The sequence below is a fragment of the Geotrypetes seraphini genome, chromosome 9, assembly GCF_902459505.1.
Source record: "Geotrypetes seraphini chromosome 9, aGeoSer1.1, whole genome shotgun sequence".
NCBI classification, from domain to species: domain Eukaryota; kingdom Metazoa; phylum Chordata; class Amphibia; order Gymnophiona; family Dermophiidae; genus Geotrypetes; species Geotrypetes seraphini.
The window spans coordinates 78,996,327-79,019,637 of NC_047092.1; the positions used below are offsets into that span (position 1 = coordinate 78,996,327).

General features: G+C 42.1%; 1 protein-coding gene across 6 annotated transcripts in view; it reads right to left on the bottom strand.

Moving 5' to 3' along the window:
• Nucleotides 1-23,311, bottom strand: part of XPOT (exportin for tRNA) — a 324,394-nt gene that overhangs the window by 94,954 nt on the left and 206,129 nt on the right. For all 6 annotated transcript variants that reach the window (XR_004540576.1, XM_033957684.1, XM_033957683.1 and 3 more), the window contains 3 exons: nt 15,790-15,979; nt 5,710-5,826; nt 5,509-5,624 (listed from right to left, as the gene is read on the bottom strand). Coding sequence is in view for 5 of the 6 variants with exons in the window: in XM_033957684.1 (XP_033813575.1) it covers nt 5,509-5,624; nt 5,710-5,826; nt 15,790-15,979 (423 nt within the window). In the remaining variant the exon portion in view is untranslated. The remainder of the gene's footprint in view (nt 1-5,508; nt 5,625-5,709; nt 5,827-15,789; nt 15,980-23,311) is intronic.

The window sequence follows — 23,311 nt, forward strand, 5'->3', positions numbered from 1 at the left end:
CACCCGGAGGAGCGTGTTGTTCTGTCCCCTTTGGGCAGTGTAGAACCATGTTCATTATTATTGGGGGCAGGATCCACATCTTAGTGTGTTCATGCCATTTGTGGGTAATGCCACTTTTCCACCAGGGCTTGCGCCTTCTATATTCAGCTAGTGGCGGAGCAGGGGTATTTTCCAATTATGTCATATTTTGCAAGAGGGGGGTACATTGCTTTCATATGAGGATTTGCTTGCTAGAGAGATTCCAGCTTTGGTGACGCACTATGCTTATCAACAAATTTGGCATTACATGGGGTTCCTCCTAGAGGGGTTCTCTGTCCTGGGACTTTGGGGTCCGATTTGAGGAATTTCTGGATGCATCCACAGAGACCAGAATATCGGTTTCCTATTTCCATAAGGGCTTGCTTCAGTTACAACCTTCTGAGAATTTCTCTGGAGTAATTCAGCATTGGCAGAGGGATTTCAATTGGAAATTAACCCTACCTGTACTGATGAGGGCACTTAAGGGTGTACCGAGGGTGGTGGGAAATGCAGAATTACAAGAGTGACATTATCGTACTATGTTGAGGGCTTATGTCCCCCAAAGCCAGGCTTATCATATGGGATGTATAGACACACAGCTTTGTATAAAATGTCATGCAGCAGCGAACTCCTATGTGCATAGTCTGTAGGCGTGTTCAACCATCCAGGGTTTCTGGCGGGAAGTGGCTACCTTTTTGAGTACAATTTTGAACACCGCCATCTCTCTCTTGGCACCTGTTATGTTATTCTGTCATTTTACTTTGTTAAATATGTATCCAGCTCAGGAGAAATTGTTTTTGAGCAAGTGTTATATAGTAGGAAAGAAATGTATTATGAATCATTGGCTGTCTGACTAGTCCCCCTCTATATGGTATTGGAAGAATAAACTGTATACCCTGATGCGGTGGGAGGCGAAAACTGTGGCTGGTTGCCGGAATAGACATAAAACTTTCCTTCAAGTGTGGACTCATCTGAATGTCCTGACTCCAAGAAGCCGCAGTCAGAATCTGAATAATCTATGACTTGGTGATTTGTGTTTCCTGGAATGTATACTTGGGTTGCCTATTGTATTTCTGTGGGAAAGGAGGGGGGGAGGGGCGAAAGGCAGAGTGGTCCTGTGCTTTTGGAGGGCTCCCTCACTACTAAGCTTTAACCTATAGTAGATAAACTTGACACTGTGGATACAATATTGGAACCTCTCTATGGGGATTTTGCCTCATATCAACAACACTTGGCTACTTTGGAGGACAAGAACAGGAGGGAGAACATCAGCGCCTCTGCGCCCAAGTTTCTGTGTTGGAATCAAAAATTGATGATTTTTAAAATCAATCGCAACGTGGGAATTTGAGACTTGTGGGACTACCGAAGACTGTTAAGGATAGTGAGCTCCATTCCTTTTTAGAATCATGGATATAATGTACTTTGTCTCTGCCTACAATACATGGTCCCGTGAGACTCAAGAGCACATTGATTGAGTCCAATGGGAGAGCCCAGCTCTCAGGCAAGAACAGTTATTTTCAAATTGTTGAATTCAGCACAGATCCATGCAGTGCTCCCTCTAAGCGGGCGGGTGTTGTGAGCAAACTTTTTTCGCTGTGAGCTCGGGCGCCAGCAAGTTATGAGCCAACTCGCCCGATTCTCCTCTCGCCGCCCTGCCATCTGCCGTACGCCGTGCGCTGTGACGAGAAACTTGTGCGCTGCGATGTAATATTTTGTGCGCCAGCGCACGCCAGCGCAGCTTAGCGGGAACACTGGTCCATGGTGAGGCCTCATCTGGAATATTGTGTACAATTCTGGAGGACACATTACCAAAAAGATGTGCTGAGAGTTGAGTCGGTTCAAAGAATAGCCACCAGGATGGTCTCGGGACTCAAAGACCTCCCGTATGAGGAAAGGCTGAATAAATTGCAGCTATACTCACTCGAAGAACGTAGAGAGAGAGAGGAGACATGATAGAGACGTTTAAATATATCACCGGCCGTATTGAGGTGGAGGATGATATCTTCTTTTTTAAAGGTCCCTCAGCCACAAGAGGACATCCACTGAAAATCAGGGGTGGGAAATTTCATGGCGACATCAGGAAGTTCTTCTTCATCGAAAGGATGGTCGATCGTTGGAATGAACTTCCACTTCAGGTGATTCAGGCCAGCAGCGTGCCGGATTTTAAAAGGAAATGGGATACACATGTGGGATCTCTAGGGGGTAAAAATGTAGATGGGATACACATGTGGTATCTCTAGGGGGGTAAATTCAAGGGGCTGGGGTTATTAGAGTGGGCAGACTTGATGGGCTATGGCCCTTTTCTGCCGTCATCTTCTATGTTTCTATAAAAGCAAGATATCCTACAGGCTATACGCTCTGATGCATGAGAATTCTAAAAGCCTATGTTTTCAAGATTACTTTTCCGCTCTACAAGCAAAACGAAAGGAATTTACCCCTGCCTGCAATCTGCTATTTCAGAAGAAAGTTCAATTCGTGTTGGTATACTCAGCGTGCCTTCGGGTGCACTTTGACGGACAGGTCCATTTCTTTCCAGTAGCCACAGAAGCTTACAATATCCACAGTCGTTGTCGGCACCCCATTTTAGATCGTTATGGTACAAAGATTCAGCACCCCGACTCAGTTTTGTTCAGAGGTTCTTGTTGGCTTCTAAACTGAGATCGTTTTGCCTTTCTCTGGTGTGTGGGATGATCGGGGGGCTCCTTGGACTAATTATGTGAAAGTACATGTACTGGCTATTTAAATAATGAGGGCCCCAAAGTGAGGTTTCCCATCTTGTGCTTCCTGGGTGACTTCAGGTCTTTTCTCTAGTGCTTGAACGTGCTGACATTGGATCTTCTGACGTTTCTGATCATGCCATGATCTCATTTATTTTGCTGTTGCTCCAGGCTCCTTTCGCTGGCAATTTCCATTTCACTTATATAAGGCTTTGAAATTTCAGGAATTTCTGAATAAAAAATGGTTAGAGTTTCAAGCCCATAATATATAACACTGTGTTGACCCAGTTCTTTATCAGGAGGCGGCAAAGGAGGTGTTATGGGGGAGATCCTGGCTTATGCCAGCCATCAACGTTGGGCTAGGGACTGGGAGATCTTGCGTCTCGAGAGACAGCGCTGCTCTACTCGGAGGCTCTATGGGAGGACTCCTACCTCCAACTCTTGTTATTTAAGAACTCTTAGCATCTCAATATGCACTTTAAGAGCTGCTGCACGAGAGGACTAAGAAATTGTTAGCGTATTATAAATATCAATTCTACCGTCACGGGAATCATCAGGGGAAACTTTTGGCAAGAACCGTACACCAAGCCAAAGGACCTACCAAAATCTTGCAAGCCTATACATTTAGTGGATATATGAGCAGGACGGATATGGAGGTAAATACTGTCTTTTATGAATACTACAAGACTCTTTATATGCAACAATAGGATTTGATGGATAGGGATGTATCTAGATAGTCTACTCATACCTGGCTTATTGGAACAGTCCAAAGATTCACTTAATGCCCCGATTACTGAGGTGGAGGGAGTGATATAGAATGGGCCCTTGATGAAAGCTCCTGGCCCGTACGTTTTCCACATGGAATTTTACAAACTCTTGCAAACCACAGTAGCTCCAGTACTTGGCGGTATAAAAGAATAAAGTTATTATTATTTGCGGATGCTTTTACGGCCGCAGTGCAAGGTAGTCGACTCCCTGACTCCCTCAACACAGTTCAGACTGTGAAACTATTTGCTAAGATACTGGCCAATATACTGGCCAGATGTTTACCTGATTTAATAGCTAGTCCTCAGGTGGGTTTTGTCCAGGGACGTGTTAGTGTTAAAAACTTGAGAACTATCCTGGCCACTTTGGAATATGTTGAGCGTGCACAACTTCCTTCTCTTTTGATTATTTTTGATGCTGAGAAGGCATTTGACAGGGTTTCCTGGCAATTTCTGTATTCCATTTTAGATCGTTATGGTACATGATTTATATTGAGCTTTTACTGAAGTACACAGATGAGTGCTTTGCTCACTGGTCACCTCTCCCTATATCATTACATGGTAGGATCCTTTTTCTTAAGTGGTTTTATACATTACAGCTTCCACCCATCTGGCTTCTGAAAAGGGATATTGGTAAACTATACTCTATGCTTTCTCGATTCTGCTGGAAGGGGAAGAAGCCTCTGGTAGCCTTGCAGTTTCTGATGGTTTTGTGGGCCCAAGGACATCTCCGTCTGTACAACTTGATTTGCCTAATGCAAAATCTGGGTGATTGTTTTTCGGATCATCATCATTTTACCCCTAAAGCCTTAGAGGTGGTCTTTTTTGCTTCCTAGCATATTCTATCTTTAGTACAGATAACACATTCTCGGCTGCCGGCCCCCACCTTTTAAGGGCAGTTGGTGCAGTCCTTGCAGATGATTTGGTCTTACTTACTTAGAGTCTGGAAAGGGGATGCTAGAGTCTCTAGATATTTGACTATCCAAGGCAATTTACCGTTCCAACCAGGTATGGAAAATGCAAGTTTCCAGCGATTGACAACATGCGGTCTTACATTAATGAGCCATATCTTGTGTGCTGATGGTTCTATGATATCTTGGACTGATCTCTGCTTGCTCTGTGATTGATCGGTGGGGGATTTTCTGACTTATAAGCAACTTCATCATTATGTCCGCTTTTGTTCTCGTACTGATTTGTGAAGCAGTAAAAAGATAAGTAACTGCTGCCTAAGTCATTCATTATATTTGAATCATTAAAGTACAGAACTGTGCTTTATTTAAAGTCTAAGTCTAACTACCATCAGAATCGAGATTTAAAGCATACAATAAGCATATGAGGAGGTTTTTTAGAAGCTGGTGAGGTATCTACCCCTTCTAGTCCTTCAGTTCTGACTGAGGACGGGGATCTGAGGCTTTTTCTTCCTTTTTTAAATGTAATGCTTGGTACTGGATTTGAAACCACTAGTTATATTTTGATAAAATAAGTGAGCAGGTATATATTTTGGGATTGAATTTAAAGGAACCTACTCTTCCTGCATTTTTTTTTGATAGAGTTGATCCCTATATTCAGTCCCTGTTGCCGAAAAGCCGGAGTGATATTTTGAACTCTTTATAATGTTCCTGTCTCTGGGGATGGGCACCATGGGGAGGGGGGGGCATGGGTACGAGAGGAGAGATGCCCCACCCTTTTTTTTTTTTGCTCATTAGTTCTTTTCTTTTCTCATTGTATTTATACTACATGCTAGCACTGGGGGATGTGGGAGATTTTCCTATTTTTGGTGGGCTATCAGAACCCGAGCCCACTGACTATGGCAATTGTGCTCTGAATTCTGGATTTGGGGATTGGAAGGGGGGCTGGTGGCTGGGATTGGAGGGGATGGGGGAAACAGGGGGAGATTTGATACAAATGTATCTTAGCTATTGTTTTCTGTACCTCAATTTACTGTTGTTGTACTGTATTTCCGCTGTTTGAAAGGTTCAATAAAAATTGTTTTAACATAAAATACATACCAATACTGTCTGAGCATCTGCTAAATCAAAGGTAGGTTTTAAAGGTGCTAAGAAACAGGCAGGTATAATGTGCTTGTAGACAAAATCCGTAAATCCTACCGGTCCATCCTTGCCTCCTGTCAGAATAAATGGGAGTATTTTGTTAAGCTGCTATTAACAATAAAACAAGCATTCACAATTGTTTTAAAATTAAAAACTTACCCCAAAGTTCAACCAGCTTGGATAGAATAACAAAGCAGGTTTTTTGTGCAATAGGATCTGGGTATTCTACAGCCCCCTGGATGACAGTGAATAACACACGTTCCACATTCTCAACCCCTGTGTTTAAAACAGTTAAATGATTATGCAGTAATTGAAACACTGGCCTACATAAGCCAGATATAAACTGAACTATAAAGTGCATATTCAATGCCTTCTTTTGATTCTAAGTGGTATCCACACAGTCAAAGTACAAAGATCTCAGGCTATTTGATATTTATAAATCATAGATATTTAGTACATGGGAGGTAATTTACTCAGCTAATCACAACCAGCACTAAGGGCTCCTTTTACAAAGCCGTGCCAGGGTCTTAACGCGCGCAATAGCACGCGCTAAACTGCCGCTCATATTAGCCGCTACTGCCTCCTTTTGAGCAGGCGGTAGATTTCCAGCTAGTGTGCGCTAATCCAGTGCGTGCGATAAAGCCGCTAGCGTGGCTTTGTAAAAGGACCCCTAAGACATTCTTTTACTTCATTCTTCTAAAATAGAATCAGGAATATATGTATGAGAAAATCTATACAGATAATTCCTCATCTGCAACAGTTAGACCTGGTAGAATTCAAAATTCACTTAACTAGGAAGTTGGTTTTTTTAATTGATCCACTATGAAACAATAAGTTCAAAAATCATAATTAAGAATATGAAATCAAAATGTCTTGACTACATAAATCTTCAGACCCCTTGATGCAATACTTAGTGAAAGTCCTTTGTGCAGCAGTAATAGGCGACAGTAGATTAGAAGCGTCTACTGATTTTGCACAGAGAGATGGTGCAGTTTTGTCCTCTCTTCTTGATAGAATAGCTTAAATTCTTTCAAACTGGATTGCAGCCTTCAATATCTTACCTTAGATTTTATTTTGGGTTCAGGTCTGAAATGTGACTAGGTCACTCAAGGACATTCACTTTACTCTTGCTGAGCCATTCCATTGTTGCTCCTGCTTGGTGGTTGGCATCATTGTACCACTAAAAGTTGAACCTTCTCCATAGCTACAAGACTATGACAGACTACATTAGGTTTTCTTCCAAGTTCTGCCCATATTTTGCACCATACATCTTTCCTTTGATCTTCACAGGCAGGAACAGGGAGATATGATAAGAGATGTTTAAATATATATATGAGGCATAAATACATGAGGCAAGTCTCTTTCAATTGAAAGGAAGCTCCAGAGTGAGAGGGCATCAAATGAGGTTAAGAGGTGATAGGCTCAATAATCTGAGGAAATGCTTTTTTACAGAAACGGTGGTAGATGCATGAACAGTCTTCTCAGTGGAGGTCGTGGAGACAAGGACTGTGTCTGAATTCAAGAAAGTGTGGGACAGGCACGCGAGACCTCTTAGAGAGAGGAGGAGATAGTGGATGCTGTGGATGGGCAGACTGGATGGACCATTTGGCCTTTATTTACCATCATGTTTCTTTGCGCCACTGCTCTTATCACCATGTATTAGCAGGATTATGTGCTGTGATTCATGCCATACATCATTTAGAATTGAAATCAAAATGTTCCATTTTGGTCTCATTAGTCCACGAAACCTTCGCTCACTTGTGTGCAATGCCTCTCAACTGTTTCCCTGCAAATGCTATGCTATGATTTTTCTTCGGCATTGGTTTCTCTCTTGCTACCTTCTCATAGAAGCCATATTTGTAGAGCATTCTTGAAATTATTGAACAGTCAGTTTTTCCCCAATTTCAGCCAGAAACCTCAGGAGTTTATTGTTAAATAACCTAACCCTTACAGTGATCTTCTGCAGCAGTTTCCTTAACCTATGGCTACCATCTCTAGAGGGATAGTCTGAACAAGGCAGTGTCTCGGTGGTGCTAAACAGTCTCTATTTTAATGATGATGAACCTGATAGTGTCAGAAGGGATCGTCACATTTCCTGAAATGTTTTTACAGTCTTTCTTGTATCTTTGAATAACTTTATTCCAGAGTTCCTTGGGTAGCTCCATGTTTGGCATGTTATGTCTTTGCTTCAAATCACTTCACATAAGAAATAGCTTGTTTCATTATTCAGGAATATTCAGATAGCTCAACTACATTACATTACATTAGTGATTTCTATTCCACCGTTACCTTGCAGTTCAAGGCGGATTACAAAAAGGATCTATCTGGCCATTTCCAGAGGAATTATAGAATAGTTAGGGAGTAGACAACTTGGTTCATAGGGATGAAGTAGTTCTTGTGGTGTTAGGTTGTTTTAGAGAGTAGGGAGGCGTTAGGTTGGTTTTGATTGTTGGGTATCAGGGATCTTTTAAATAGTATGGTTTTTATTTCTTTTCTAAATCTTCTGTAGTCAGGGGTCGCTATCAGCAAAGTAGAGAGTTGGCGGTCTAATCTCGCTGCTTGTGTGAAAACAGATGGACTAACCTACTATGGCAATTTTTGGAAATTGAGCAATTTTGAATTTACAGAGGCAAAGGGTAGAAAGGCTTATGTGGTCTCAACCTTCTAATTACTTTTTGACGATTCCTTTTTCACTTTGAACACTTATTATGTTATATAGATCAGTGAAAAACATCTTAACATATTTGGAATTGCATTTTTCAGACAGCAAACTGTAAAAAATATACAGAAGACTTTTACAAAGCTTTATATAACCAAAGGTAAAAAGGTTTTTTTAAGCTGGTATGACACTGCATTGATTTAAACAAAAATTCAATACTACTTTTGGTAGAAATTTTGGATGCACATGCATAATCACTCTGTTTCAGAAAGATGGTTTACGGTACATAAGTATATAAGCTTTGCATACTGGAACAGACTGAAGGTTCATCAAACCTAGTATCCTATTTCAACAATCTAGGTCATAAGAACATAGCAAGATCCCAAAAGAGTAAAACAGATTTTATGCTGCTTATCCTAAGAATATCCCAGGTTTATCTTAAAAAAGGTTCTTCTGGGAACTTATTCAAATCTTATTTAAACCCTGTTATGCCATCTGTTGTTGTTAGGTGCCAATGACTCATATTTGAGTCCTAGCGACTTGATGAATTGTGGATCTAAAAAGAAATCAGATTGTGCTAGTCTGCCATGGTTGTTTTCAACGTGTCCAGCCATGTGATTGCATGTCGCCCTCTTCACCTGATTCTTTCGATCTTCCCAAACATGATGCCCTTCTCCAGTGATCTCTCTCTTCTGATGATGTGATCGAAATAAGACAGTCATAATTTCATCATCTGGGCTTCAAGTGACATAGCTGGTTTGATCTCTTCCAGAATCGATTTGTTAGTTCTTCTGTCAGTCCACGACATGTCTAAAATCCTTCTCCAGCACCAAAGCTAAAATGAGTCAATTTTCTTTCTGTTTTGTTTCTGTAGTGTCCAGCTTTCACATCCGTAACTGACCACAAAGAAAATGAGTGTATGGACAAGCCTGATCTTCGTTTGGAGTGTTAACTCCTTGCTTTTTGACTACTTTGTCAAGAGCCTTCATTGAAGAGCGACCAAGTGCTATTCTGCGGAGTATTACCTCCCTGCTAGTTGCTTCTTTCATAAGAACATAAGAATAACCTTACTGGGTCAGACCAATGGTCTATCAAGCCCAGTAGCCCGTTCTCATGGTGGCCAATCCAGGTCACTGGTACCTGGCCAAAACCCAAGGAGTAGCAAGACTCCATGCTACCGATCCAGGGCAATCAGTGTCTTCCCCTTTCTCAATAACAGACTATGGACTTTTAATCCAGGAAATTGTCCAAACCTTTCTTAAAACTAGCTATGCTATCCACTCTTACCACAACCTCTGGCAACACGTTCCAGAGCTTAACTATTCTCTGAGTGAAAAAAAATTTCCTTCTATTGGTTTTAAAAGTATTTCACTGTAACTTGTAACTTTTGATGGAGTGAAAAATTGATCCACTTGAACCTGTTCTACTCCACTCAGGATTTTGTAGACTTCAATCATATCTCCTCTCAGCCATCTCTTTTCCAAGCTGAAGAGCCCTAACTTTTTTAGTCTTTCCTCAAACGAGAGGAGTTCCAGCCCCTTTATCATCTTGGTCACTCATCTTTGAACTTTTTCTAGTGCCAATATATATTTCTTGAGATAAGGAGACCAAAATTGAACACAGTACTCCAGGTGAGGTCACATCATGGAGCGATACAAGGGCATTATAACATTCTTAGTCTTGTTAACCATCCCTTTTTAAAAATAATTCCTAGCATCCTGTTTACTTTTCTGACCGCTGCCACACATTGGGCGGGTTTCATCGTATTATCTACAATGACACCCGGATCCTTTTCTTGGGCGCTAACCCCAAGGTGAACGCTAGCATTCAGTAACTGTGATTCAGGTTATTCTTCCCAATGTGCATCACTTTACATTTGTCCACATTAAATTTCATCTGCCACAAAAGAGTCCAGGAGATTTAAATCCTTTACAACTTAAGAACATAAGAATTGCCGCTGCTGGGTCAGACCAGTGGTCCATCATACCCAGCAGTCCGATCACGCGGTGGCCCTCTGGTCAAAGACCAGCGCCTAACTGCTATCGATCACCTTAAAGCTCAAAGGTTCTGATTCTGTATAGGATGCCTGGTCTCATTAGCCGCCTAAGCGGCTTTTGAGATATGCACAAGGGCATCCTATACAGAATTGTGTCTGACCTAATGGACAGACGCCTAACCCCATCTAACCACCCCGATTCTCTAACTGGCATCCATGTCACAAGCACCATTTAAAGAATTGCACTGTCACTGAGCTGATCATGGCAAGGGAATCGCCCTGCTGCGATCAACTGAGTGACAGTGAACCCCCGAATCCCTCCTTCCAAGTTGGCCAGCAGGAGGGATGCCCACTCCCTTGAATCCTCTAACTACCCCCCCAACTGTCCATGGCAGGAATGCCCTATTCCTTCTGACGCTACCCCCCCCCCCACACACACACACAGCAAAGCATCCCTCGGCAGGAGGAGTATCCAATTCCTCCTGCCACCGATCCTGTGGGGGAAGGAATTCACAAAGAAAAATACTGAAGTTAAAGAAAAATAAAGATGAGCAAAAAAGACAAGCTCCAACAGTCTGGCTTGTAGGAAAAAAAATATGGACTCATCGAGGGCAGTCCTGAGATACGAGGGGAAGGGATGCAAGATACTGTATAATGAACTCCCTATAAGCTGTCTGGTGCCCATAGGAAAATAACCCACTAGTCCATGAAAACAGCAGGATTGTACAAGAAAAAGAGATTGGTAACTTCTGATTGAAGAGCATTAATATTAGAAGCATTTTCTTGAATTAAAGTTTTGATAGAACCAGTTCCAACAGAACTCTCTTCTAGGAGCTCTTAGTTCTCTCTTGATGGAAAGATTTTCAGGGATGTTGGCATATCCTGATTCATTCGTTTATCAGAGCTTTCAGTTGTAATCCAGAGATCATTTCTGCTTTGCTTGCTATTAGTTATAATAATAAAAAATTCATTGCAAGCAGTTTTAGTTTTAGAGTAGAGTTGTAGAATATATTGTAGTTTGGAGGAGAGGTGAGTGAGAGTTAGGCTGCCAATTTAGTGCATATGTTTTATTGTCATGTCTATATTGTAAATTATTGTTACATTACATTACATTAGGGATTTCTATTCCGCCATTACCTTGCAGTTCAAGGCGGATTACAAAAGAATTATCAAGGAAGTATTACAAAAAGATCTTACCAAAAAGAAATTTGGTCATTTTCAATGAGAGTAAGAAATGAGTATGGCTATTTGTTTAGGGTAGTTGGCTTTAGTAAGAGGCGGTGTTTGATACTTGTGGTGTTATTTCTTTTTCAGGGGTTTCTTGAAGAGTATGGTCTTTATTTTTTTTTCTAAAAGTTTTGTAGTCTAGGGATGCTGTCAGTAGATTGGCGATTTGGTTATCTAGTTTGGCTGCTTGAGTGGCTATAAAGCCATCATATAGTTTTTTTCCATTTGATCTCCTTAATTGGGGGGTATGAGAATGGGGTGTGAGTTTTCCTATGTCTGGTTGAGGTGTTATGGATGAGGCGGTTGTTCAGGTAGTTTGGACTGTTTCCGTATAAAGTCTTAAATAGTAGACAGTAAAATTTAAATTGTATTCTTGCTGGGATTGGAACCCAATGCGATTTGAGATGTGCTTCTGTAATGTGGTCATGTTTCTTCAATGAGTAGATGAGTTTTAGTGCTGTGTTTTGGATTGTTTGTAGTTGTTTTGTTATTGTTGCAGGGCAGGGGAGATAGGCCTAGTATTAGGGACTGTACTATGAGCTGTCATGTCTATATTGTAATTTATGTAAATTATGTCATCTCTGTCCTGCCTTGATTATTATGGATGTAACCCGTTCTGGGCTCCTTTGGGAGGACGGGCTAAAAAATTGAATAAATAAATTTTCTCAGTGGTTCAGACTCCGCCCCTGATTTCTTTTCATTATTATTTCTTTATTAATTTTCACAATATTCACAAGCATAAATCTTGTTCTATATAATACAGAAAAGGAAACAATTCAAAATTCAATAAATTTTTCCACATTAAACAGTATACATTTTTTCCACAATATAGAGGAGTGGTAATCAAAATCTAGTAGAGAAAAAAATACGTATCTAACATTCAAAATAAAAGGCTTAATGGACTATCGGTTGCAATATTCACATAATTTCCATTCCTTAATCAATCCTTAATGATCTTTTTCACTTTTAGAAATTCCCTCAAATAGTCTGGAGAATAAAAAGTATATTTTATTCCCACATACCTAACTAGGCATTTACAGGGATATGCTAAAAGAAACGTAGCACCAAGTTTAAGAGTCTCTTGATGTAGGGAAAGAAAGTCTTTTCTTCTCTCTTGCGTAACTTTTGAAACATCCGGGTATATCTAAAGTCTTTGATCTCCAAATAATTTTTGGGAATTTTTAAAGTATAATTTTAAGATCAAATTTAAATCTTGCTCTTTTAGTGTCCCGATTTCTTTTCTTATTTTCAAAATTGTAATAGCTCTCTATGTAAAGATCAATATCCAAGCGACCGAAATGCAAGGGACCTGGGGAGAGGAAGAAGCGATATGGATTGCTCTGAAAAGAGAAGATGGAACTTCTATCTACGTGGGTGTAGTCTACAGACCTCCGACTCAATCGCAGCAAATTGATAAGGATCTGATTGTGGATATCCAAAAGTTTGGAAGGAAAGAGGAGGTTCTGCTGTTGGGAGATTTCAACCTGCCGGATGCGGACTGGAATGTTTCGTCTGCGGAATCGGAAAGAAGTAGGGAGATTGTGGATGCCTTTCAAGAGGCTCTGCTCAGACAAATGGTGACGGAACCCACAAGGGAAAAAGCGATATTGGATCTGGTCCTCACAAATGGAGAGAGTATCTCTAATGTTCGAGTGGGTGCTCACCTGGGTAGTAGCGATCATCAAACGGTTTGGTTTGATATAACGGCTAAAGTGGAGAGCGGCCGCACGATACTTAAAGTCCTAGATTTCAAACGTACGGACTTTAATGCAATGGGAAAGTACCTGAAGAAAGAGCTGTTAGGATGGGAGGACATAAGAGAAGTGGAAAGACAGTGGTCTAAGCTGAAAGGAGCGATAAAAATGGCTACGGACCTTTATGTGAAGAAAATCAATAAAAACAAGAGAAAAAGGAAGCCGATATGGTTCTCCAACCTAGTGGCTGAGAAAATAAAGGCGAAAGAGTTGGCGTTCATGAAATATAAAAAAACCCAAGAAGAGGAGAGCAGAAAGGACTACAGGGTGAAACTGAAAGAAGCCAAGAGAGAGATACGTTTGGCGAAGGCACAGGCGGAAGAACAAATGGCTAAAAATGTAAAACAGGGAGATAAAAATTTTTTCAGATATATTAGTGAAAGGAGGAAGATAAAAAATGGAATTGCTAGGCTGAAAGATGCTGGGAACAAATATGTGGAGAGTGATGAGGAGAAAGCAAATGTGCTAAACAAATACTTCTGTTCTATGTTCACAGAAGAAAATCCTGGAGAAGGACCGAGATTGTCTGGCAAAGTTACACGAGAAAATGGAGTAGATTCTGCGCCGTTCACGGAGGAGGGTGTTTATGAGCAACTTGAAAAACTGAAGGTGGACAAAGCGATGGGACCAGACGGGATCCATCCCAGGATACTAAGGGAGCTCAGAGAGGTTCTGGCGAGTCCTATTAAAGACTTGTTCAACAAATCTCTGGAGACAGGAGTGATTCCTGGGGATTGGAGGAGAGCGGATGTGGTCCCTATTCATAAAAGTGGTCACAGGGATGAAGCAGGAAACTACAGGCCGGTGAAAAATAGTTGTTGGAAAAATAATGGAAGTGTTGCTGAAAGAAAGGATAGTGTATTTCCTTGAATCTAATAGGTTACAGGATCCGAGGCAACATGGCTTTACAAAAGGTAAATCGTGCCAAACGAACCTGATTGAATTTTTTGATTGGGTGACCAGAGAGCTGGATCGAGGACATATGCTAGATGTAATTTACTTGGATTTCAGCAAAGCCTTTGATACAGTTCCTCATAAGAGGCTGTTGAACAAACTTGAAGGGCTGAAGTTAGGACCCAAAGTGGTGAACTGGGTCAGAAACTGGCTGTCGGACAGACGCCAGAGGGTGGTGGTTAATGGAAGTCGCTCGAAGGAAGGAAAGGTGACTAGTGGAGTCCCTCAGGGTTCGGTGCTGGGGCCAATCCTGTTCAATATGTATGTAAGTGACATTGCTGAAGGGTTAGAAGGAAAAGTGTGCCTTTTTGCAGATGATACCAAGATTTGTAACAGAGTAGACACCGAAGAGGGAGTGGAAAATATGAAAAAGGATCTGCAAAAGTTAGAGGAATGGTCTAATGCCTGGCAACTAAAATTCAATGCAAAGAAATGCAGAGTAATGCATTTGGGGATTAATAATAGGAAGGAACCGTATATGCTGGGAGGAGAGAAGCTGATATGCACGGACGGGGAGAGGGACCTTGGGGTGATAGTGTCTGAAGATCTAAAGGCGAAAAAACAGTGTGACAAGGCAGTGGCTGCTGCCAGAAGGATTCTGGGCTGTATAAAGAGAGGCGTAGTCAGTAGAAGGAAGAAGGTGTTGATGCCCCTGTACAGGTCATTGGTGAGGCCCCACTTGGAGTATTGTGTTCAGTTTTGGAGACCGTATCTGGCGAAAGACGTAAGAAGACTTGAGGCGGTCCAGAGGAGGGCGACGAAAATGATAGGAGGCTTGCGCCAGAAGACGTATGAGGAGAGACTGGAAGCCCTGAATATGTATACCCTAGAGGAAAGGAGAGACAGGGGAGATATGATTCAGACGTTCAAATACTTAAAGGGTATTAACGTAGAACAAAATCTTTTCCAGAGAAAGGAAAATGGTAAAACCAGAGGACATAATTTGAGGTTGAGGGGTGGTAGATTCAGGGGCAATGTTAGGAAATTCTACTTTACGGAGAGGGTGGTGGATGCCTGGAATGCGCTCCCGAGAGAGGTGGTGGAGAGTAAAACTGTGACTGAGTTCAAAGAAGCGTGGGATGAACACAGAAGATTTAGAATCAGAAAATAATATTAAAGATTGAACTAGGCCAGTTACTGGGCAGACTTGTACGGTCTGTGTCTGTGCATGGCCGTTTGGAGGAGGATGGGCAGGGGAGGACTTCAATGGCTGGGAAGGTGTAGATGGGCTGGAGTAAGTCTTAACAGAGATTTCGGCAGTTGGAACCCAAGCACAGTACCGGGTAAAGCTTTGGATTCTCGCCCAGAAATAGCTAAGAAGAAAAAAAAATAAAATAAAATAATAATTTAAATTGAATCAGGTTGGGCAGACTGGATGGACCATTCGGGTCTTTATCTGCCGTCATCTACTATGTTACTATGTTACTATGTAAACCAGCTAGATATGTTTCTGATATGCCATATATCAAGATAAGTAAACAACTATGGCAAGTCAGGGAGCCTAGATGTCCATACAAAATCTATTCCACAAGAAATCAGACCACTATGAAATTTGAAAGATAAAAACATGTTTCTCTTGCATATTAAAACAGAAATAGAGAAACTACTCAAATTAATTTATTAGTTAATATTCAGATTCAGTTGCTCACCCTGATTACCAATAACTTCACTCATTCCACTGCCACTCACTGACTGCAGAAAGGCAAAGTAACTCCTCCGCAACATCTGCTTTTCCAATGCAGCAGACTGGTCATTTTCTTCTGCTGGCCGAACTAAAACTTCAAAGATGGCATGAAGCAATGGCATGAAGATTTGTTGCAAAAATGGGGAAACGTGTGTCTAGGAATCAGAGAGAGAGAGAATGGGGTGGTCAAGTTACAAAATTTTAAACTGGTAAGTTCAAATATCTAGGCACCATTAGTGATTCTAAGCTAACATTCTATGAGGATATAGTAATGAAGAAGAATTTTTATACCCTTCAACAGTTAAGATCAGTGAAGCAATATTTTGAGGAACATACATTATATACCTTAATTCATGTGCTTATAATTTCAAAGATATTTGGTTTAAACCCTTTATGTAGTATTATGGACAGATTTATTGTTGAGAAATTTCCTTATTTTTCTTGATTGTACTAGCTTATTTCTCTTGCTAACTACAAATTGCAATGTCTCCTCCCCATTGAATTTCCTTATTTTAATAATTATTTCTTTGTTTGGCTTTGTTGTCATTTCAAATAAGGAACCTCTTTATCAAGAGTTGTCTTGATTGTATTTGAAAAAGCTTTATAATCATAAAAATAAAAAAATATATAATTTCAATCTAATCTAAAATGAGTACCATTGCGACAAAATAATACTATTAGAATACTAGGTAACCTAAAAAATATGATCACATAATGCCCCTTTATAAACATTATCATTGGTACCAATGGTCAATTTTTAAGGGCCAGACAAAAATGCATCACTGATGTAGATTTTAAGAGGGAAGCTAAGATACTTTAGGATAAATTTTTAACAAGGGGCTATCTGGTGTCTATGGTCCAGAAGGACTATCTAAGAGCTTGGCATGCCAACTGAGACTTATATCTCAGACCAGCAGGGAAACGTCATCCAATCAAGTTTACATTATTTCTCATTCAACCCAATCTTCGGCTGTGGCTGCAAGTATTCGAAATCATTGTGTATTGCAATTGCATTCAGTATTTAAAGACAATCCCTGTATCGCGTTCACAAGAGGAAAAAATCTCTCTGAACATCTAAGGCTCCTTTTACTAAGGTGCGCTAGCGTTTTTAGCGTGCGCTACAATGCCGCGCGTGCTAACCCTGCACTACATGAAAAATACTAATACAAGCTCTATGGAGGTGTTAACGTCTAGCGCGCGCGGCACTGTAGCGCACCTTAGTAAAAGGAGCCCCCAGTTTCCTCGGATTTTCATCTGAAGCCTCATTATCAATCAAGAAAAGGCTTTTATTCTTCATGTGGCCACTGTTCCTTATGCCATACCTCTTACAGTGGTGATCGGTAGATACATCCTACCACCGGGCAGATATATCCTTTAAGATCTGTCATCTCATATGAGTCAAGTTTTGTCATACACGTGATAACATGTCCCTGCGGTCAAATATTTATGTTGGTTGTACATCCCGGGCCATAAAAATCAGACTAACAGAACATCACAGTTGTTTAAAAACTGGGAAACATACTTCTCCCATGGTTTCTCATAATATTCTTCACCACCATGCATTTTGCAATTAAAATGGTATATTTTGGAGCAAATACCTACTGCTTTCAATGGCGATAAACATACTTACCTTCTACAAAGGGAGAACTTCTGGATTTTTCATCTGAAAGCATATTCTCCCTTTGGGTTAAATGAAAATGTTGATAAATGTTTCTTTTTTTTGAGCGATTGCAACATTGATCTTTGGAACCGGCACGGCACTTGTTTGACTCATTCAATGCGGACCCCTGAGGAAGGTGTTGTCCGAAACACGGACCGTGTTGGGTTCCCTGGTTGGTAAATAGGTGGTATATTCACCATACTGCATTAATATTGAAATAAACAGTGCCTGCATCTTGTACATGGTCTGCAGTTTTTGTTTTTGTTTCTGATAAATGTTTCTCAACATAGACTCCCAAGGGCACCTTCCAGTTTTCAGCTTTTTCAGTTCTTTCGTTTTTTTGGTCCTTTTCCTTCTTTAATTAATTTTGTAATTTCAGAAAAAATTATATATCCTACATATATTTTTCTGCTTCTCATTTTTGTGAACATTTTTCATATATATACATCAATATTTTTTTTGACTTTTTTTCATTTATTTTATGTGAATCATCCTACAAAGGACTGTTATGCTTAACAGCTGTGTGCGTTTTGACGTCATGCCACATGTCATTACGTTGGGAGTGTGTTGCCTTCCGTGGAGCTCCAGGGTGTCTTTAAACGCCCTGGACGCCATTGTTGCTTAATGCCTTCAGCTCTAGTGTGATTGTGCCAAGCTGTTATTTGCAGGATTTATTACTTTCCGTCTTCATTGAGCGAATTGGCTGCTCTTTTGTCTCTTCAGCATTTCATCCCTGCTCCTGACGAAGATTCCGAAACAGGGATCTGTCATAAGAACATAAGAAGTGCTTGTGCTAGGTCAGACCAGAGGTCCATCGTGCCCAGCAGTCCGCTCGCATGGCGGCCCAACAGGTCTAGGACCTGTGTAGTAGTCCTCTATCTATACCCCTCTATCCCCTTTTCCTTGAGAAAATTGTCCAATCCCTTCTTGAACCCTATTACTGTACTCTGTCTTATCACACCCTTTGGAAGCTCATTCCAGGTGTCCACCACCTGCTGGGTGAAGAAAAACTTTCTAGCATTGGTTTTGAATCTGTCCCCTTTCAGCTTTTCCGAATGCCCTCTCGTTCTTGTAGTTTTTGAAAGTTTGAAGAATCTGTCCCTCTCCATTTTCTCTATGCCCTTCATGATCTTGTAAGTCTCTATCATATCCCCTCTAATCCTCCTCTTTTCCAGGGAAAAGAGCCCCAGTTTCTCCAGTCTCTCCGTGTACGAAATGTTTTCCATACCTTTTATTAATCGCGTCGCTCTCCTTTGAACCCTCTCGAGTATCGCCATATCCTTCTTAAGGTATGGTGACCAATATTGAATGCAGTACTCCAGATGCGGGCGCACCATCGCCCGATACAACGGCAGGATAACTTCTTTCATTCTGGTTGTAATACCGTTCTTGATTATTCCTAGCATCCTATTCGCTTTCTTAGCGGCCGCTGCGCATTGTGCCGACGGCTTCATTGTCTTGTCCACTATTACCCCCAAGTCCCTTTCTTGGGTACTCTCAGTCAATAACATCCCTCCCATCGTATAGCTGTACCTCGGGTTTCTGCTTCCCACAAGCAATACTTTACATTTCTCTATATTAAACTCCATCTGCCATCTCGTCGCCCATTCCTTCAGCTTATTCAGGTCCCATTGTAATTCCTCGCAGTCCTCTTTAGTCCGAGCAGCACTAAATAGTTTGGTATCATCTGCAAATTTTATTATTTCGCACTTTGTCCCTGTTTCTATATCATTTATAAATATATTGAATAGCAGCGGTCTGAGCACCGTCCCCTGCGGAACACCACTCATGACCCTCCTCCAGTCCGAGTAGTGGCCTTTTACTCCTACCCTCTGCTTCCTTCCCGCCAACCAATTTCTGATCCATCTATGTATGTCTCCTTCCACCCCATGGTTCCTCAGTTTCCGAAGTAAGCGTTCATGGGGTACCTTGTCAAAGGCTTTTTGGAAATCTAAATATACGATGTCTATGGGGTCCCCTTTGTCCATCCGTTTGTTAATTCCTTCGAAGAAGTGTAGTAAGTTCGTTTGGCATGATCTCCCCTTGCAGAATCCATGTTGGCTTGTGATTAGAAGTTTATTTCTTTCAAAATGCTCATCGATGTTGTCTTTTATCAGCACTTCCTCCATTTTCCCTGGAACAAAGGTCAGACTCACCGGTCTGTAGTTCCCCGGGTCCCCTCTCGATCCCTTTTTAAAGATGGGCGTAACATTGGCTATCTTCCAATCCTCCGGGATCACTCCTGTTTTCAGGGATAGATTGCAAACTTGCTGTAGTAGTTCCGCTATTTCCTCCTTTAGTTCTTTCAGAACCCTTGGGTGGATTCCGTCCGGGCCCGGCGATTTGTCAGTTTTTAATTTTTCTATCTGCCTGCGTACGTCTTCAAGGCTTACTTCTATGGATGTTAGTTTATCTGTTTGGGCTCCTTTGAAGATTTGTTCAGGTTCCGGTATGTTGGATGTTTCCTCTTTTGTAAATACAGACAAAAAGAACATGTTTAGTTTTTCTGCCACTTCTTTCTCCTCTTTCACCACTCCCTTCCTGTCTCCGTCATCCAGCAGTCCCACCTCCTCCCTAGCCGGCTGCTTCCCTTTAACGTATCTGAAGAACGGTTTGAAATTTCGTGCTTCTTTGGCTAGCCTTTCTTCATATTCTCTTTTGGCTTTTCTAACCACACGGTGACATTTTTTTTGATGATTCCTGTGCTCTTTCCAGTTCTCCTCAGTTTTGTCCTTTTTCCATTTCTTGAATGAATTCCTCTTATCTTCTATTGTTTTCTTCACTTCTTTGGTTATCCATGCCGGGTCTTTTGTTTGATTCTTTTTGCACCCTTTCCTGAATCTTGGTATATGTAGATTTTCCGCCTCGATCACCGTGTCCTTGAATAAAGACCAGGCTTGCTCTACAGTCTGCCATTTCTTTGAGGTGTTCCTAGTTTCTTCCTTACCATTACTCTCATCGCATTGTAGTTTCCTTTCTTGAAGTTAAAAGTTGTCACTATGGTTCTCTTTCCCTTTGGTATTCCTATTTCAACTTTGAATTTGATCATATTGTGATCACTGTTTCCCAGCGGTCCCACTACTTCCACTTCTTTCGCAGGTCCTCTTAGCCCATTTAGGATTAGATCCAGAGTGGCATTCCCTCTCGTCGGTTCTCTAACAAGTTGATCCATGAAGCAATCCTATATAGCCTCCAGGAATCCAGTCTCCCTGGCGCATTTTGAGCTTCCAAGACTCCAGTCTATCACGGGATAGTTGAAGTCTCCCATAATAATCGTGTTACCGCTTTTGCATTCTCGCTTCATCTCTGCTTCCATTTCTTCATTGATAGCTTCGACTTGCACAGGTGGACGATAGTACAGGCCCATCTTTATCTCGGGCCCTTTCTTTCCCAGTATTTTAACCCATTGCGATTCTAAGTTGTTGGTCGTCGCCGCTGTGTCCACTCTGGTCGAGTGTATGCTTTCTTTTATATATAGGGCTATTCCTCCTCCTTTCTGACCTGACCTGTTCTGGCGATAAGAGTTTGTACCCCGACAGTGCTGTATCCCATTTGTTTTCTTCATTCCACCATGTTTTGGAGACCCCAGTGCTGGTCAATTGAAGACACCACCAGAGAAAACCACATCACAGAACAAGTTAGAGAGCTGGAGAAATTCATCGAGGAGGCCTGCAAGATGGTGGATGCACAGGACCACCAGCACATCAGGAGAGAACCAACAGTTGGACGACATAATCCACCAGACGCCATAGGAGGAGGACCTTGCGGAGAATCTGGACAGGCAGATGAGACGGAGACCCAAAAGAGCCAAGAGGAAGGACTAGCAGACTGCGCCACTGACACAGACCTGAGACCAGAGAGACAGCTGAGGAAGGGGAAATCTGCTATTGTAGTGGGAGACTCAATCCTGAGAGAAGTGGACAGTCATATAGCCGGAGGGAGAGAGGACCGACTGGTGACATGTCTCCCAAGGGCAAGAACGAAGGACGTCATTGGCAGAATTGAGAGGATCCTGGAGGGAGCTGAAACGGAGGAGACAGCAGTAGTAATCCACATAGGAACCAACGACGTCAGCAGGAGGAACTACAACAGGACTACACTAACTGACCAGTTCAGGATCCTGGGGAGGAAACTGAAGATGAGGACACGAAGGATAGCCTTCTCGGAGATCTTGCCAGTACCGAGAGCAGACACAAGGAGGCAGAGTGAGCTACAAGCAATCAACGGTTGGCTGAGGAGATGGTGTGAAGAGGAGGGTTTCCACTTTATTTGGAACTGGACTACTTTCTTGGGGAAGAACAAGCTCTATAGGAGAGACGGACTGCATCTGAGCACAGCTGGGATGAGGATGCTGGCATACAACGTCCAGAGCGTCATAGACTTGGCTTTAAACTGAGAAAAAGGGGAAGCTGATAGTCGATCTGGCCTCGACACATCGGACAAAAGTATCAACTAAAGATACTGAGCAAGGACACTGTAAACAAGGGCTCGGGACTGAGTGGAAATTATTGGAAAAAGGACCTAAGGACGCTATGCAGGGGCTCGGGACTGAGTGGAAATTATTGGAAAAAGGACCTAAGGACGCTATGTAGGGGCTCGGGACTGAGTGGAAATGATTGGAAAAAGGACCTAAGGACGCTATGCAGGGGCTCGGGACCGAGGGGAAATTATTGGAAAAAGGACCTAAGGACACTAAGCAGGGGCCCAGGGAGCAGAGGAAACTAGTGGGAAGTAATAACAGAGAGCAACCTGAACCAGAGGGACAATCAAAAATGGGGAATCAGGCTGAGGACGAAACATGCGCACCACAGGAGGAGGATGACCAGGGCGAGGCTCGAGGTCCAGCAGCCCATGAGGGGGATGGCAGGAGCACCAGACCACGAGGAAAACCAGCAGGGAAGGCAACCAACCGGGACTTACTTTGTCTATATACCAATGCTAGGAGCCTGAGGGCCAAAATGGGAGAGCTGGAAGTCATAGCCAGCAAAAAGGACTTAGACATAATTGGAGTCACAGAAACGTGGTGGACTGATGACAACAAATGGGATGTGGCCATACCAGGGTACAAACTTTACAGGAGGGACAGGACACACAAAAAGGGTGGAGGAATAGCGCTATACATAAAGGAATCCATATCTTCAACCAGGATTGAAACAACAGTAGGGGCTGATGACTTAGAATCACTATGGGTTAAGCTACCAGAAGGATTTGGAGCAGACATGAAATTAGGTCTGTACTATCGCCCACCTGGGCAATCGGAAGAGATCGACCAGGACCTGGAAGCTGAACTGAGGCAGGTAAGCAAAAGCGGAAGGGTGATGGTGATGGGGGATTTCAACTACCCTGGGATAGACTGGAGTATCGGGCACTCAAACTGCACAAGGGAGGCCAAATTCCTGGAAGCCACAAGGGACTGTTTCTTGGAACAACTGGTCATGGAACCAACATGGGGAGATGCCACTCTTGACCTAATCTTCAACGGACTAGGGGGACCCGCAAAAGAGGTGACAGTACTAGGCCCACTGGGGAACAGCGATCACAACACGATCCAGTGCAGGTTAGAAATTGTATCATCAAAGGTGAAAAGGACCGCAACGACAACACTCAACTTCAAAAAAGGGAATTATGATGCCATGAGGAAAATGGTGGGAAAGAAACTCAACAACGCAAGGAAGATGGAGTCCATAGAAAAAGCCTGGACCCTACTCAAGGGCGTGGTACACGAAGCGCAGAACCTGTGCGTCCCCAAGTTCAGGAAAGGGTGCAAAAAAACAGAACGAAAAACCCAGTGTGGATAACAAATGCAGTGAAGAAGGCGATAAGTGAC